Genomic DNA, 17,773 nt, shown 5'->3' on the forward strand with positions numbered 1-17,773 from the left:
CAGGGTTTTTCCAGTTCTACACTGTATTATCCTGTCCAATGGCCCAAGTAAACTGTTAATGGGATGCAGAATGACTGAAAATGCACATTGAAGCCTTTCATGGTTAATATAATGATCTGTTTAATAATTCTGATAGTCCCTAATTAGTGAACTGTGTTCGCTTGCATTAGATCTTTGTCGATATGCAATATGTCTGCAGCCCATAAGAATCCAACAATGTCCTTTTTTAATTGTGTGACTGCTAATCATTTCCGTAAAGGTCATGGTACTCTACTTCTCAAGGCAGTGTGAATTCAGAGAACTGACTCCAGTGCTGAAACAATCGCATGATGCATACAAATCTTGAAAAGTGATTTTCTGTGCATGGTACTCTCTCGATAGTAGGAGGAAGTTTGGATATTCCAGTAATGTGAAAACTGTTGCGAGAGCTCGTCCATGACCAGAATAAAATGGGGTGTTCAGCCCGTATCTTTGTAGCCAATGACTCTTTGCCTTCAATGTGTGCAACAAAATCACCTACGGAGTTAGGGATCCACACAGCCAGAGACAACATTACTCCAGCATGGACAGTACTACTAGACATAGTTCTGGGTAATGGAGTAGAGAAAATGAGCATTCTAAAAGCTGGGGAACATCTGGGAAGCAGCGAGCAGAACATAATTAGGTTCAGTGTAAAGAGAGAGAAAAGAAAATGATAACAAGTTGAGGCAAAGAGAATTGTAAATCAGCAAGAGGGGATATTTAAATGGGTGATAGGAGGCTATAAAGCGAGTATGCAGTAAAGGAGAGTTTTGAAGTTAGGATTTTTCAGGCGAACAGCGGCGCTAGACAGAATTCAAAGGCAATTAGCAAAATAAAAAAACGTCTGAACAAAAAGAAACTGAAAAATCTAAAAAGAAAATTAGAAAGTCAAAAGGGAAAAGAATGAAAACATTTACAAATAAAATAAAAAGCAATGAAAAGGCTTTTCACTGACACATTAGTAGTAATACGACAGTTAAGCTAGGGTCAGAATAACTAAGAGCCCAAAAAGGCAAGGTTACAGGAGAGAGTGAGCGAATAACACTATAACATATTGGTGGATCCGCTGCGGGGGATGTGGCAAACCAGTCAAATAGCCACTGACATTCAGCAGGGCCAGAAATCCCCGGCCCACATTTCAATCCTGTCATCTCCATAACATTGCCCTCGCTGTGTAAAAACGCTCTTTGACTTTCCTTTTGTCAATCTCTTTTCTTCAAGGAATCCTACGGTTGTTTAACGATGATCCTTTCTTTTAGAAATGCTTTCAACTTGCCATTAAATAAATCTCTTTCCACCCTCTCGGATGTGGACATTTATCTTGACTGGCAGTGTAAAGAGAAGGGATGGCATTGTCTCAGGTGTACGACAGGGCAGGACAGCACGGTAGCATTGTGGATAGCACAAATGCTTCACAGCTCCAGGGTCTCAGGTTCGATTCCGGCTTGGGTCACTGTCTGTGCGGAGTCTGCACATCCTCCCCGTGTGTGCGTGGGTTTCCTCTGGGTGCTCCGGTTTCCTCCCACAGTCCAAAGATGTGCGGGTTAGGTGGATTGGCCATGCTAAATTGCCCATAGTGTCGAAAATTGCCCTTAGTGTTGGGTGGGGATAGGGTGGAGGTGTAGACCTTGGGTAGGGTGCTCTTTCCAAGAGCCGGTGCAGACTCGATGGGCCGAATGGCCTCCTTCTGCACTGCAAATTCTATGATTCTATGACAAGCATTGGATGCAGTCCCACCCTTTTCACATCCCCATTCAAGATGAATTTCTGCACCATATAAGCTTCCAGATATTAAAGTAAAACTAAAATGCCTGCATTTTCCAGGATTATAGCTGTCTGATTTTATAAGGCACAAGGTCATATCTGGACCCCAGTTACCACAACATTTCAGAAAGTTGCAGTCAAAGCCTCCTTCTCAAGCTTTAGTCTATTTACACCACAAGCCAAGATAAATTTCATGACTCTAGAGGGCGGAAAGAGATTTCCAGTGGGCAGGAAAATCCCAGCCGAGGTGTGATGGGTGACTTAATTGGACAAAATCTTAATTTCCTGATGGTTGAGATGCAGCAATAAAGTCAGTGGTGTGTTTGCTGAGTGTCGAGTCTCATGCCGGTTTATAGCAGGTTTATACTTACAATATATTTGCATGCCATGAATACATATTTGCATCAAACTTTCGTTTAGCTACATCCTACCTTCAAGATAAAGTTAGCAACACACGGGAATCTTCTGGCACATAGCTCATGTTTGTTTAAAGGTGGCATGCACCGTTTGGCTTCGTCCAGTTGTGTGTAACATAAACGGTTTTCCTTCTTTATCTCTGGCACAAGGATGGGGTGCTGGAAAATTACATCTTGCAGGGTGGCTCAGGACTGGCAAGGGTGTGTTAGTGGTGGGATGAGGAAACCTGGGAGTTCTGTCACGGGCATGGAGGAGCGGAAAAGAATCCAGGGAAGGCAGAAAGTGGGGATGAGGGCATGGAGGAGTGAAGGAGGAAGGCATTCTATTTGTGGCGGAGAGGAAGAGTGGTGGTAAGCTACTCACGGCCTAGAAGGTGGTGTGAGTACTGTCCAAAGGTGTGTCCCTGTGTGACCCAGCATTCATTGTGTTGACAGGCAGAATCCTTACAGGGCTTTGAGTTTACCAACAACATTTCACTTATCCCTGCCAAGATTGATATTGGACATGTCCTTTACAATGCATAGACGGGAAAGGCAGTTGAGTCTTATTTTTATTCATTTACGGGATGTGGGTATCACTGGTGAAGTCAGCATTTATTGCCCATCCCTTGTTGGCCTTCAGAAGGTGGTGATGAGTTGCCTTCTTGAACCACTGCAGTCCTTGAGGTGTGTGTACACCCACTGTGCTGTTAGGGAGGAAGTTCCAGGATTTTGCCCCAGTGACAGTGAAGGAGCGGCGATATATTTCCAAGTCAGGATGGTGAGTGACTTGGAGGGGAAACTCCAGGTGGTGGGGCTCGCAGGTATCTGCTACTCTTGTCCTTCTAGATGGTAATAGCCGCGGGTTTGGAAGGTGTTGTCTAAGGAACCTTGGTGAGTCGCTGCAGTGCATCTTGTACATGGCACACATGGCTGCCACTGCTCGTCGGTGGTGGAGGGTTTGCATGTTTGTGGAAGGGGGAGCAATCAAGCCGGCTGCTTTGTCCTGGATGGTGTCGAGTTTCTTGAGCATTGTTGGAGGTGCAGCCTTGTAGATGGTGGACAGGCTTTGGGGGGCGGGAGTCAGGAGGTGAGTTACTTGCCATAGAATTCCGAGCCTTTAACCTGCTTTGGTAGCCACAGTATTAATATGGCTAGTCCAGTTTGGTTTCTGATTAATGGTAACCCGAGGATGTTGATTGTGGAGGATTCAGCAATGGTAATGCCATTGAATGTCAAGGGGCGATGATTAGATCCTCTCTTGTAGGAGATGGTCATTGCCTGACACTTGCGTGGCATGAATGTAACTTGCCACTTGTCAGCCCAAGCCTGGATATTATCCAGGTCTTGCTGCATTTGGACATGGACTGCTTCATTGTCTGAGGAGCCGTGAATGATGCTGAGCATGGTGCAGTCATCTGTAAACATCCCCACTTTTGACCTTATGATGGAAGGGAGGTCATTGGTGAAGCAGCTGAAGATGGTTGGGCCTAGGATACTACCCTGAGGAACACCTGCGGTGATGGCCTGGAGCTGAGATGATTGACCTCCAACCACCACAACCATCTTCCTTTGTGCCAGGTATGACTCCAACCAGTAGAGAGTTTTCCCCCTGATTCCCATTGACTCGTTTAGCTAGGGCCCCTTAATGCCATACTCGGTCAAATGCTGCCTTGGTGTCAAGGGCAGTCACTCTCACCTCACCTCTGGCATTCAGTTCTTTTGTCCATGTTTGAATCAAGGCTGTAATGAGGTCAAGAGCTGAGTGACCCTGGCGGAACCCAAACTGAGCGTCCGTGAACAGGTTATTGCTGAGTAAGTGCCGCTTGATAGCACTGTTGATGACTCCTTCCATCACTTTGCTGATGGTGGAGAGTCTGCAAGTTCAGTCATGTCCCAGAGACCACTACACTGGACATTAACACAAGCATTTAATAAAAGGGAACAAAATGCAACACGGTTGCTTCCACAATAACAGGAAATGTCCCTAACTCCCCTGTAACTATCAACGTGTGCCAACCTCTAGGCATGTCAGCACATTTAGCTCCCTAACTAAGCTAGTCCCAAAACGTAACGGTGATGGTCATGTGAATGAAGTGAAGCAACTGTAATGCAAAATTTACAAGTGGAATTTAATTTTGAATAATTCCTGTGCCATTTTTGGGCTCTCAAGTCTATATTCATGCCAATGGAGTTAGGCAGGAAATTTGTGGCCACAAAGCAGAGACTCCCTCTTTGATCAGAAACCTCATTTACAACCCACCCTTAGCTGCAGCTTAGTCAGCTGACAGTACGCTTTACCTTTGAAAAGCTTCCCCTGCCACAAGATTGAACATATCTCCTGTGTACACTACTGGAACTTTACATTTCAATTGCAATCGCATGGACAGTGGGAAAAGCCAAGAGTTATGTTGTGCGGAATGACACATTGTTGACACAAGAGATAACATGGAACTCACTATCTATGGGACTGGTGGAAGTGGAGATGAATTGGACAGACACTTGAGTGAAAAATACTTTCAGCTCAGGGTAGAATAGGCAATGGGACCAACTGGATTGAGAGTCAGCATTCATTCAATGAGTTGAATGGCCTTCTTCTGTGCCATATCAACTTTTGGACTTTCAAGGATGAATTTATGTTACCCAATGCTAAATAAATTTGTCTGATGAGGACTAAAATGGGAAGCACATAGGGCTACCATTTCATACTCACCGTCCTGTTCTTACCACCTGTCATTTCCCTTGGTTAGAAAATCAGGCAGGTTGTGGCTTGACACAAATGTGACTTCAAGTTTGCTATTTAAGTGCCTGATCCAAATACAAATTTCCCTTAGGTTGATATTTTCATGAAGGTCAGCAAGTTCGTGAAGGCTGTGGGAACCAAACCAGTAAACCAGTTCATGAACCTTGGGGGGAGCGTGTTGTGTTGCAGAATCTAATTGATGGATAAGTTTAAAAGCTCTTGCCAACTACAACTGACATAATTTGACGCAATTTGAAAAGATAAATATGTTATTAGTACAGTGATCCTCGGGCTCTATCCTTAATAGGTAACATACATTAAAATGATCAGCACTGTGTAAGGGTTCAGATGCATGAGAGTACTTCATCCAGTTGATAAAGTCTTTACTTCTGCATTGTCCAGTATGGATAATCAGATACTAATATAAGTAGGGACCCGGTGGTTTGGTTTTCGCATTGATTCAATGTCTTGATATCTTTTGAACCTTTGAAGCACTCTTCCAGTGTCCACTAAGTGCAGAACTAATGAGCCATCTAACAGTATTGGCAAGTCTTGAAATGCTCATGAAATTAAAAAGACAATCAGACATTTAAAATTCCCTTTGAAAAAGATGTTCTGTTACAAGCTCATGAAACTGCCAGTCAAACACAGACTTTAGAAAAAACTTTAATCCACACACCATTCCTTCTATTATCCAAATAAACAAAGAGGCATTCTATAAAAAACTGAAAGAAAAATAAACTGATTACAAGATCATAAAACTATCAGTCCTCTTCACAGCAGTGTAAACCACCCATTACAGGGCTGAATTCATTTGTGAGTCTTGGAGCTCAGCCACAGATTCAGAATGAGTTCATACAACAACTAAATCAACCATGTAGGTTAAGAAAATGGCCAGACAATTGTTTTGTCAGATAGGGTAAAGGGGGATACTGGCTTTGTTTGACTGATAGTTTTATGAGCTTGTAATGCATTTATTTTTCTTTAAAAATCATTTTCATTTCCTAATATTGTTCAAATAAACAAGTTGGCAATGTTAAGTGAATTGCAGGTGGGGATTCTCTGGCATTGCCAGCCAACGGTGGGAATCCGATGGTCCGGTGGATCAGGCGTCGGGCAACATACGGGATTTACTCCATCGGGAAACCTATTGCAAGTCTCCTGGCCCACCCCGCCAGCTCCGACAAGGTTCCTACTGACCTCAACAAGGTTTCCACCCAGAGATGATGGGAACATGCAAATAGCCAGTTATTCCTAATTTGAATCAAATTTACGACAGGGCACCCGATTCAGCTGCCTCCTGGAATGCTCCAGCCCCCAATCCCAATTGGGAGTCCTGCTGACGTGAATTGATGCAAATCCTGAGAAACGGAAACCTGGCAGCTTGCACTCCTGTCAAAAGGATCAAGCCTCGCCCTCTCAGGACCAGTGAAAACACCCATCCTGTTATAAAAAGTTGTGCTACTGAGTGGCATGAGAGTCCCACTCCTGGGTAAATGTTTTCTAAGTGCCATTGAATGGAATGTGAGATTTGCTCCCAGCACCAGCGGGAAAGACTCCAATTTTCTCATTGGCGGGAGCACTTAATCTTCAATTGGCAGAATCACGGCCAGTTTATTTTAATCAATATGTTTGTTTGACAGTTTTAGGAACTTGTCAGAGTGGCAATTCTTTTCAAAGGGAATTTTAAATGGCTGACTGAAGTGCTCATGAAATAAAAAATGTAAGACATGCCAGTATTATTATATGGCTCATGAGTTCTGTAACTCGTGGTTACTGGGTGAGTGGGGATGAATGGGGACATGGGGCTGGATTCTCCGATTCTGCGGCTATATCCGGCGGATGCGTCTGGTCTTACGACCAAAATGTCGGCGCTGCCCCCGCGCCGATGCTCTGTCCGGTGAGGTCTAGCGCCACGACATGTTAAACCCCCGGCTTTACCTGCTGATGCGGATGCAGAATGGCCGGGGCCGTGACTGCGCATGCGTATGGCGGTGGCCGCGTCGTACAACATGGCGCTGGCCACATGCGGACCCGGCCTGACAAAAACTGCCCCCTGTTACACCCCTCGCCAACCCTGGACCACCCGCCACCAGTTCCCCCAGCCCACGCCGAAACCCCCCTGCCAGGAAACGGCTCCCCCACAGACTGTGGTGGCTCTGGACACAGTCCGCAGCCGCCACGCCAGGTTTACGGAAATTGAGAGGACACGCGACCGACGCCATCGGAAAGTCGGCCCATCGGGGGTGGAGCATCAGGGAAGGACCCCAGGTGATGGCCTGAGGCTGTCCCCATGGCGTGTGGCGTACCCTCGAGTACGCCCTTTTTGGGGGGCGGAGCTTCGGAAAAAATAGCGCCACCCGCAATTTCGGTTTATAAATGGATTCTGCAGCCGACCGCCGAACACGATATCAGCGTCGGTAATCGGAGAATCCCGCCCATGAAGTTAGAATCCGGATGGGGGCTAGGGAGCCTGACAATCATGAATAGAACTGGGTCAATGTCTCTGTAGATGGAGGCATACTTTTTAACCTGCCTGACTCAGCATCCACCCAACTCTGTAGCTGTCTCAAACCTGTCTGAGGAGAATGTGCCCCTGCCTCCAGCCTGCACCTGAGCCTCAGAACAAATGAGTTCAATTATCTCACAGGTTAAGGAGATCAATCACTGACACTTGAGGCAAAACAAAAACACTTCATACGATTCACAATGCAGCGACAACAGCACACTTACATGTTAGTATTAGCAGTGGAGGTAAGCCAATCAGCAGCAAGACCAACCATATCTAATCCTGTTGAAAGTTGGTTGAAATATCTAGGATGGCCTATATGAACAAACAACATATTAGTGTCAATTTGTGGATGTTTGCCTCAAGTATGTTGAGTTAAAAAAGGTTCTTTCTTAGAAAACGTAATGCAGAATTTGTACAATAGAATCACGCCAAATATCCGTTCGATAATGTCCTTGCGTTTTTAATCTGCTGTATTTATATTGCAGTGTAGATTCCGCGACACTGAAGTAACAACCAATAAGCTATTTTGCACAGTCACAATTCACAACTATTTTACCCCTGTTTGAAACTGCCCTGAAACAGTGCTGCATAGAGAGTTCACTATAAAGCCAATAGCATGACTATTCAACAAGATTCATGCATGATCGTTGGAAAAGAAATATTGAGGTTCAACCCTGATATGACACATCATTGTGATTTTAATGAGTACATTGGGCTCGAATGTTACCAAGTTGGGATGACTAAGGGTCCCTTTAAAAATGGTGGTTAAGTCCTGATTTTGGGATTCCCAACCCCACTTCTGGGCCAGCCCCTCTTAAAAAGTATAAAATCTATCACATTCCTCCCTCTCTTTAGCCCTGAAGAAAAGTCATATGGACTCTAAACGTTAACTCTGTTTCTCTCTCCACTGATGCTGCAACACCTGTTGGGTTTTTCCAGAATTTTCTATTTTTGTTCCCATTTCTGGGCTGTCTCATTTCCGGGAGTGCCTTTAAAGGGTGTGGGCCAGTTTGGGTCACAAGTCTGCACTTGACACACCCAAATTGGCCAGCTCCATTGCAGAGATTGGCATGTCCTATTCCCCCGCAGTGGATTTGGGTCAGATTTTTAAAGAATTGAGAACCACAGCGCCTCAGTGGTGTTGTGAACTTTAATCTGCATGAAAGGACCTTGTGAAAGATTTGTTCAAAAGGATCTTCTCATGCCCCCATGCCAATGCAAAGCCCTCATCCTCCCCCGTTGCCCCACCATGCCCCGATACTAAGCTATGCCCCTTCACCAACCCCCTCCCCATTTTCCCTCATGCCCCCTATGCTAAGCTATGCCCCTCCACCAACCCCTCCCCATTTTCCCTCATGCCCCTGTGCTAAACTATGGCATTTCCATGCCCATTTACTCACTATTCACTATATAGAACAAATGAACCCCATAGCGACAATAGGGCCTGTAAATAAGTTTTGAAAAAGTCAGCTTTTCATTACTTTCTACGATGTTAAAAAAGTCCTTTAACTGCAGGACAATAATTGTATCAATACTCCTGCCCCCTTAAAATATCAATAACTGAAACTGCATACACTTGAAATCTCTTAACCTTGTGAAAATAAACGTAGTACATTTGACAGCAGAGATCAGAGGCTAATCACAGGTGAGTGGATTTCTGGGCTCTCAGACAAACCTCATTATGATGCTTGGCTGTGAATCTGAACATCCATTAGAGTACTGAAACACCCAAGTTCCAGAGGAAACATTGGTTAATTCACAACTTTGGCTCCCTTATCTCTGCTGCATATTTCACATTGTTTCTACACACAAGGTTAAGAGGTCTCAAAGGCTTGCAGCTTCTGTTATTAATAATTTAAAGAGTCTGGATGATTGACAATATAATTGGGCTGCAGTGTAATTACTTTTTTAAATTGTGGAAGTAACAAATGACTTACTGAGATGAATTCTCCGCCAGCGGGGTTCTCCGTTCCACCAGCAGCGCACTCCACCCAAGGGTTTTCTGGTGGCGCAGGGCGGCTACAATCGGAAATCCCATTGGCCAGCTGCAGGTACGGAGAATCCCGCTGCCAGCGACAGCATACCACCAAGAAACATGCTGCTGGGGAAGTGGAGAATTCACCCCACTGTTTTTTTGAAAGCTTTTTTGTTTATACATCCCAACGTCATGATAAGGTTAATTGGTTCTATGCAGTCTATCCTGTGTCAATAGGCATGGAAGTGACCTTGCTTGGCATCGGGGAATGACGGACATGGAGGGGATAGAGGGGCATAGCTGAGCAGAGGGGCATGAACTGTCATGGGGAATGTGTCGGGGGATGGGGGGGGCAATAGGTTGCATGGATGGGGCTTGGGGAGTGTGTGGAGTATGAGGGATGAGGGCTGGAAGGCCTGTTCTTATTTTAACCGGGACAAAGTTCCACAACCACAAGGCCATCCCCGAACCTAGCAACCACTGTGGCTGCTTCCCTCTTTCCTGGGTCAGCCGGCCCGATTCCAGTCCATACCTGTCCAACCTAGGCAAAAAAGGTCCCTCATTTTCAGGCACTTTATTCTTAGGTGAGAATTTTCTCAGCTCCAATTACCCACCTCAGGGATGAAAATCCAAACCCATAACTTGATTCCATCAAATAATTCAAATTCCAAATTAGACATTTAATATTCCATTTGTGTTATAAAACTGCTTAGCAAGGGCTGTTGTGGCTGTTGGGGAAGGAGCATACAGACTAGCAATGCAAAACAAGTCTGGTGACAACTACTGACTCCCAAGGAGCAGGAGAATGTCACCTACAGCGATGGCAGTATTGCATCATTTATATGACAGCACTCCCATCAACCTCAGGCTGTCATTAGCAGCAATGCTGGAATGTCAAGTGTTTCAAAATATCCGTAACTGTGCCAGGCAGATTTTTTTTTGTCTTATCAGTTTTAAATACCGTAAGTAAGATGGATTCCACTTGCTTTACTAAATGGCAGTCCAAGGAGAGACACTTCTGTTGCAAGATCATGGCTCTCTTTTGACCAATGCATGAATTAGATTTGGATTTTTAATTATTGTACACTAACATAATTAAAGGTTTGCTCTTACATCTTTCATGATATCATTTTTTTTTTACAGACAAAGGAATAGGGTAGGCACTGATGCAATGTACGAAATACAACAGCCAATTTGCACATGGCAAGACACCCCCCAAACAGCAGTGTGATAATGACCAAATCATCTGCTTTTGTGAGGATGATTGAAGGATAAATATTGGCCAGGACAACAGAGGGGGTTATTCTCCTCCTTCTCTTTGAAATAGTCATTGACTCATAGAAACATTTTATAGCACGGAAATAGAAAGATTTCCATAGTGCCATGGGATCTTTTATACCTGCCCAAGACAGCTGACAGAGCCTGGGTTTACTGTTTTATCTGAAAGACAGCACATTGGGTGGCCCCACTGGCACAGTGGTTAGCACTGCTGCCTCACCGCGCCAGGGACCTGGGCTCTATTCCGGCCTTGGGTGACTGTCTGTGTGGGGTTTGCATGTTCTCCCCGTGTCTGCATGGGTGTGCCCCAGTGTCCTCTCACAGTCCAAAGATGTGCAGATTAGGTGCGATTACAGGGATAGGGCGGGGGAGTGGGCCCAGGCAGGGAGCTCTTTTGACGAGTCAGTGCAGACTTGATGGACCGAATGTCCTCCTTATGCATTGTAGGGATTCCATGGCATTTTAATAGCGTACCCTTCCATTGGAAAATCAGCCTAGATTTCTGCACTCCTGACTTTGTACTGGAACTTAAATGCACAGTCTTCTCACTCAGCAACAGGATTGCTACCAACTGAGCCTCAACTGGCATTTAATTCGGATTATTCAATTGCCCTTCGAGGCAAGATTGGTATGAGTACACTTTGAAAATAGTGATCCCAATTCAATGTCCCAATTCTTTTGCAATGTGCTGGAATTTTCAAAGTGAAGATGGGTGGGGGTGGGGAGAGGGGGACTGGGGTGTGTGGTGTGGTTACATATCTAATCATCTCCAATTAGTAGACGATTGAATGCCTTGAGGAAATTATTGATAGGTCAGGGAGGGCCAGAAGGTGATTTTCAAATCACAACTCACCAAACCCTAACAGTCTGGTGCACGTTAGTGCATAGCTGTGGGGCTCAATGATGGGAATAGTTAAGTTATTTATTAGGATGGAAACTTTTTGCCACCATGTTTTTCTGATCCAGACTGGGCACATAGGAGGAGAAAATGGAACAATTTAGTTTGCTGTGTTGTTTTCCCTGAACAAAGTTTAGAATTTGTAAGAGATAAAACTGATCTGTTTCTCTCTTTGCTTTGTGAGTTACTTTAAGTGTGATTGAATTTAAATTGGTTATTTTAGCCTTTGCAAGTTGATTTCTTAGTCTGATAACAGTGTCCATATTTTAGATCAACAGAAGATTAAGTGCGAACTAAACAAATTCCCTTGCGTGGTTCTACAATAAAGTATGATGGGCTGGATTCTCCGTTCCTTCAGTGTTGACGCCGGGGCAAGAATCGTGGACTTTCACATCAACAAAACTGGTGCCAAACCGGGACTGATTCAGCGACTGTGGAGGAGCTAGCACTGGCGTCACGTGGAACTCAACCGATTCCAATGAAAAACAGAGCCAGATTCGCTGGGTCCGTGATTGACACTCGGGAGGCCAACAAGCTGCACATACACATTACACTCCCCATGCACACTCATCCCAGCCAACAAGATGCCACTGGTCGCGCTGGGGGTGCATCCATACAGCTGATGGGCCGGCTGGGGCCAGAAGGCACCTAGGGAGGGTGCCTTGGGAGGACACCCACCTGTGGCCCTAAGTTCACAGTGGACTGTCAGCGGTGTGCACACGGCTGTCTTTCCGGCTGCAGCAATGGTGCCCGTCCACCCGACCCCATGGCCCATCCGGGTCCGTGGCCGTGCATGCGTACGGCGGCGGCCTGCAACAGCTGCGTCGTGCTACATGGCGGACGCAGCCCGCGGACTGGGCCTGCTAAATAGTGCCACCCTTTGGCCGGATCACGTGTCCCGGACCGCCCCACCACAGTGCCCCTAGCCCCGAATAATGTCCCTGTCCCTGCCCTCCTTCGACTGTGGCGGCGCTGGACTGAGTCCACAGCCGCCACGCTGAGTCCCCGATGGATGAGACCATGAGAGACCCATGCCGTTGGGAACTCGGCCGGTCGGGGGCAGAGCATCAGGGGATGAGTCTCAGGCAACGCCCCGAGGCCGAGTATGCTGCTTTGGAGGGGGCGGAGCATCGAGAAAGTGGCGCCGCCCTCGATTCGGTCGTAAACTGGATTCTCCGGCTGTCGCCGAACGCGATTTCCGTCGATGGCGTGAGAATCCAGCCCGTGCTTCTTTGGTGAATTGAACATTCTGAATTCTCCCTCTGTGTACCCGGACAGGTGCCGGAGTGAGGCGACTAGGGGCTTTTCACAGTAACGTCATTGCAGTGTTAATGTAAGCCTACATGTGACACTGATAAAGATTATTATACTTCCCTCGTCCCTGGCAGAAGCCTCCCCGGCCAGCGGCACAACTGTCAGTAAACTATGGAGATGTTGGGCCCTTTCTGTACCCCCTCTCTCCCTCAGCAGCCAAGACGGCGGTTTCACAATTTTAAAAAGCACAAGTGAACTGCGCCATTGGTAACCTGGCACATCGGAAGTGGAGAATAGCAGAGGCCCCGGAGAATATACCGGCTCAGGCCTGCTAATGGCATGCAAAGGGTGCTTACAGTACATGCGTTCTGAACCTCATTGACGCCCCTGTCGAGGCGACAGGTGTCAAATCGGCGGCCACCGTGATTTTGCCGTCAGAACCAATTCTCCGGCCAATTGCGTTTCCCGATTTTGCCGTCTGCCAACGGAGAATCCAGCCCGACAACTCTTTGCTTGTGACTATGTAATCTCAGGCACAAAGTGATCTTCTGTGAAAGGGAATTGTTACCATTTCTTTCCACAAGGTCTAATGGAACTTATTCCAACTTTCTGACTTCCTTATTATGGTTCAATCTTTGTAAAACTGTGGGCAATGTCGCTCTAGACTCAAAGCTGCCAGTAAGGATGACCTGCTGGCACAGGGAGCTGAATTTTCATTTGGGGGTTGGAACTAACTTGGGGGGTTAGGTCCGGATTCCGACTCCGCATGGCATATTATAGACATGCCCACTGCTATTTTGAAATGAAGTGCCAATTAAAAGTCAAGGAATGGGCTTGCCTTGTTGGCAGGCAGGCTCACAAATCTGGAGGGCCCTCCAGCACTCCCAGACCGGCATCCACGCCACCATTCCTGCTGATCTGAAGATGGAGACGGAGGGGGCAAAGGCCAGGTAATTTTTCTTTTTGATTTTTAAAACTGCCACCACTGCTTGGGCAAGATCTAGGAGGGGCAGGCAAATGTGGGCTGCCTGCATTGCTGACTGGAAATCCCAGTTGACTTGAGAAAGGGGCCTATGAATTAAACCAAATTGACGATAATTGGCTACCTGCTGGTGAGCAGCCAATCCGACCCCGGCCTTTCTGTGGGTAACTTGGGGTTGGGATTAACGAAGGGAACCGGCTCAACAGCTGGTGGTGCCAAAAGTGCATGCTGGTCCACTGCCAATCCTGACCTTGATTGGAAATTTGTCCTGGATTTTGGAAAACCTGGTCCGTAATGTTTAAAACGATATCCCGTAATGATTAAAAAGAGTGTCAGAGATATAAGAAAGTTGGAATAAGTCCACAGACATCTCAACTTATTAGAGCATAATAAAAGCAGCTATTGTACCATCCAACATTTGAAAATGATATTTTTGTATAAAGAAGGCCATTATGTTGTACAACTACTGCAAATGAGTTGTTGCTTACAATGTATTGTCTTTTAGTAACCATAGTGACGCAAGTTAATTAACATTCACTGTGCACATTTGGCCTTTTATTTGCTTTCAATCTGACTGCATGTGAAAGGACAGCTATGGTAAAGACCAAGCTTAGGCTCTGTGTGAAAGAGCAGCGACGTAATTGGCTTTTATTGTTACTTTAATAGTGTGAGGAAAGGAACAGCTTGTTCCAAGATTCCAGTTTTATTTGCTGTGCCAGTTTGAAGCAGTTGGTGTGTGTTACCGGAACATTATCACGAGAGGAAGTTAAACCTGTGTTGGAGTCATTGGCTCTGTCAGATTTAGTCATGAAGCCCTGAAGTCCTCCACAGTGCTTCTTTGAATGCAAGTCAAATCATATATTGAATCTTTGATAAGGAAAATAAATCATTGTCCACATACTACAGTTCATTTCTGTCTTTGGCGAAGGTACATTCTCTGCTCATTGATGAACACAGAAACCGGAAGCAGAGAAGAACTATTCTAAATGATTCTAAAACAAAGGAATAAATGTTGTGTTCCTTTCAGCCATCACATTGGATCAGGAAAGGTCATTCAGGGGCGGCTAGATCTAATTTTAAGGTTCTCCCACTATGTTGCAGATTCCCTGATCAGTTTTTCTCCCTGTATTTACCCATTCACCCAAGGATCTGTTGATAATAAAAATAAGGGCCGGGATTCTCCGACCCCCAGCCGGGTCGGAGAATCCCTGGGGGGAGGCGCGAATCCTGCCCCGCCGCCCCGATGCAGGATGCCCTATTCTCCGGCGCAGTTTTTCGGGGGCCGGCGGGATTCCCACCACGCTGGTTGGGGAACGTTGACAGCGGCCCCCCCCGGCGATTCTCCGGGCCCCGATGGTCCGAGTGGCCGTCCAGTTTTGGCCAGTCCTGCTGGCGTGGAGTACTCACCTCACGCACGGCGGGACCTGGCAGGTCAGTGTGCGGGGGCGGTCCTGGGGGGGGCGGGGGGCATGTGGGGATCCGATTCCAGGGCGGCCCCCACGTGGCCTGGCCCACGGTCAGGGCCTACCGATCCTGAGGGCGTGCTATTTCCGTGGGGCCCTTCTTTCCTCCGCGCCAGGCCCCTGTTGGGCTCCGCCATATTACCCGGGGGCCAGCGCGGAGAAGAGAACCCACGCGCATGCGCGGAAATACGCCGGCCAGTCCGCGGATGCGCAAACTCACACCGGCCCTTCGCCGCTGGCTGCAGCGACGCCAACCACTTCGCTGTCAAACTAGCCCCCGAAAACTTGGAGAATTCTGCACTGTCAGGGGCTGGTGACGCCGGAGTGGTTGGTGCCAGTTTTCCCGCCGGTGTGGGGACGTAGTCCCCAGAAGGGAGAATCCTTCCCAAGGTGTGCAGCAGATACTCTTCCACTCCATTGTACCGTAGAATGATGAAACAGAAGGTGTGCATCTGTGGTTTCCCGCATTGTACGCTGATGGTCACAGCAATTCCATTAAGAGGAAGTTGTGAACACACCGCCATGGATGTAACCAGAACTGACTGAGTGATTTCCAGAACCCTGGGCGGGATTCTCTGACCCCCCCCGCCGGGTCGGAGAATCGCCGGGGGGGGGCGGCGTGAATCCCGCCCCCGCCTGCCACCGATTCTCTGGCACCGAAAATTCGGCGGGGGCGGGAATCGCACTGCGCCAGTCGGTGGGCCCACCCCCGGCGATTCTACGGCCCGCGATGGGCTGAAGTCCCGCTGCTGTCATGCCAGTCCCGCTGGCGTGAATCAAACCACCAACCTTACCGGCGGGACTGGTGACGCGGGCGGGCTCCGGAGTCCGTGGGGGCGTGGGGTGATCTGGCCCCAGCGGGTGCCCCCACGGTAGCCTGGCCCTTGATCGGGGCCCACCGATCCGCGGGTGGGCCTGTGCCGTGGGGGCACTCTTTTCCTTCCGCCTCTGCCATAGCCTCCACAATGGCCGATGCTGAAGTGACACCCCACCTGCACATGCGAGGGGATGACGTCAGCAGCTGCTGATGATCTCGCGCATGCGTGGACTTCCCCGCACCTTTAGGGGCCAAGCCCTCACCTTGAGGGGCTAGGCCCGCACCGGAGTGGTTGGCGGCCGCCGGCCGGCGGGAAAGGCCTTTGGCGCCACACCAGCCGGGGCCGAAGGGATTGCGCCAGCCGGCGGAAGTCCGCGCATGCGCGGGAGCATCAGCGGCTGCTGACGGCAACCCCGCGCATGCGCAGGGGGGGTCACTTCCGCATCGGCCATCGCGGAGGCTATGGCCGAGGCAGAAGGAAAAGAGTTCCCCCATGGCACAGTCTCGCCCGCGGATCAGTGGGCCCCGATCGTGTGCCGGGCCATTGTGGGGGCACCCCCAGGGGCCAGATCGGCCCGCGCCTCCCCAGGACCCCAGAGCCCACCTGCGCTACCAGTCCCGCCGGTAAGGTAGGTGGTTTGATTCACGCCAGCGGGACTTCGGCCCATCGCGGGCCAGAGAATCGCCGGGGGTGGGGGGGCCGACGACCGGCGGGGGGTCGGAGAATCCCGCCCAAGGTGAGGGCTTGGCCCCTAAAGGTGCGGAGAAATCTGCACCTTTGGGGCCGCCCAACGCCAGAGTGGTTCCTGCCAGGCCATCCCGCTGGGACCCCCCCCGGGTAGGGGAGAATCCTGGCCCCTAGGTGTGAGTAGGTTGCTCATTCCCTTAGTGGAGATACGAGGTGGGGCAATTCTCCGGCCGCGTTATACCCGGTGCAAATCCTGCTATGTTGGGAGAATTGCGGGAGAGTCCGGAAATGAGCGTTGGCCGCAAAATGTTCTCATTCTCCCGTTGTGCTCCAGCTGGTGTGATCAGGACCTGGGCGCGAACCACTACTGGTTCTTAAAACCAGGGACCAAGTGCCATGGACTCCCAGGTGGACCAAGGAGGTGAGTACCTCTCTCCACTTACCTCCAGGGAGCTCAAGGGTACAGCAGCTGTTGGCCAGATGCCAAGGAAGCTGGTGTTTTGAGAGCTTGGGCCAGGCTGGAGGGGCCAGGGCAGGGGTCTCCCCTTGGATGGGGGTCGCTTGAAGTCTGTGAAGCCTTGAAGCCCGTGATCTTTCATGTTTACACCCCATAACAAGGCAAAGAATTGCTGCCACCTGTCTGTCCTGCAATCGCAACACAGGACAGAGACAATCTGCAGCTTGTTTTTTGGAGGAGCATTTTACTCCCCCTTGAAGATTTCCATACTTGCTTGTTTACATCCCATTTCACTCCCCTTGAAGTTTTCCCTTTGTACTTTCTTGTTTACATTAAATTTCATGCCTTGTAGATTTTTACGGGCTTCTGCGGTTTCACTGTTGATATATGCCTGCTTTTATCCGTTTATAGTTAGCTGGTTACATTGAGTTTCACACCCCATTGACATTTACCAGCCTCTTGATTGACAGCTGAAGGCTATCTCAAAGGATGGCTTAACTTTGCATGTTTTTATAGCACGCCACAG

The 17,773-nt window shown here is 48.3% G+C and overlaps 1 protein-coding gene across 1 annotated transcript in view; it reads right to left on the reverse strand.

Annotated features, from left to right (window-relative positions):
• Nucleotides 1-17,773, reverse strand: part of gad2 (glutamate decarboxylase 2) — a 206,639-nt gene that overhangs the window by 85,524 nt on the left and 103,342 nt on the right. Inside the window, exon 5 of the mRNA XM_072508448.1 lies at nucleotides 7,657-7,747. Within this exon, the coding sequence (XP_072364549.1) occupies nucleotides 7,657-7,747 (91 nt within the window). The remainder of the gene's footprint in view (nucleotides 1-7,656; nucleotides 7,748-17,773) is intronic.

The sequence above is a fragment of the Scyliorhinus torazame genome, chromosome 6 (assembly GCF_047496885.1).
Source record: "Scyliorhinus torazame isolate Kashiwa2021f chromosome 6, sScyTor2.1, whole genome shotgun sequence".
Classification (NCBI taxonomy): domain Eukaryota; kingdom Metazoa; phylum Chordata; class Chondrichthyes; order Carcharhiniformes; family Scyliorhinidae; genus Scyliorhinus; species Scyliorhinus torazame.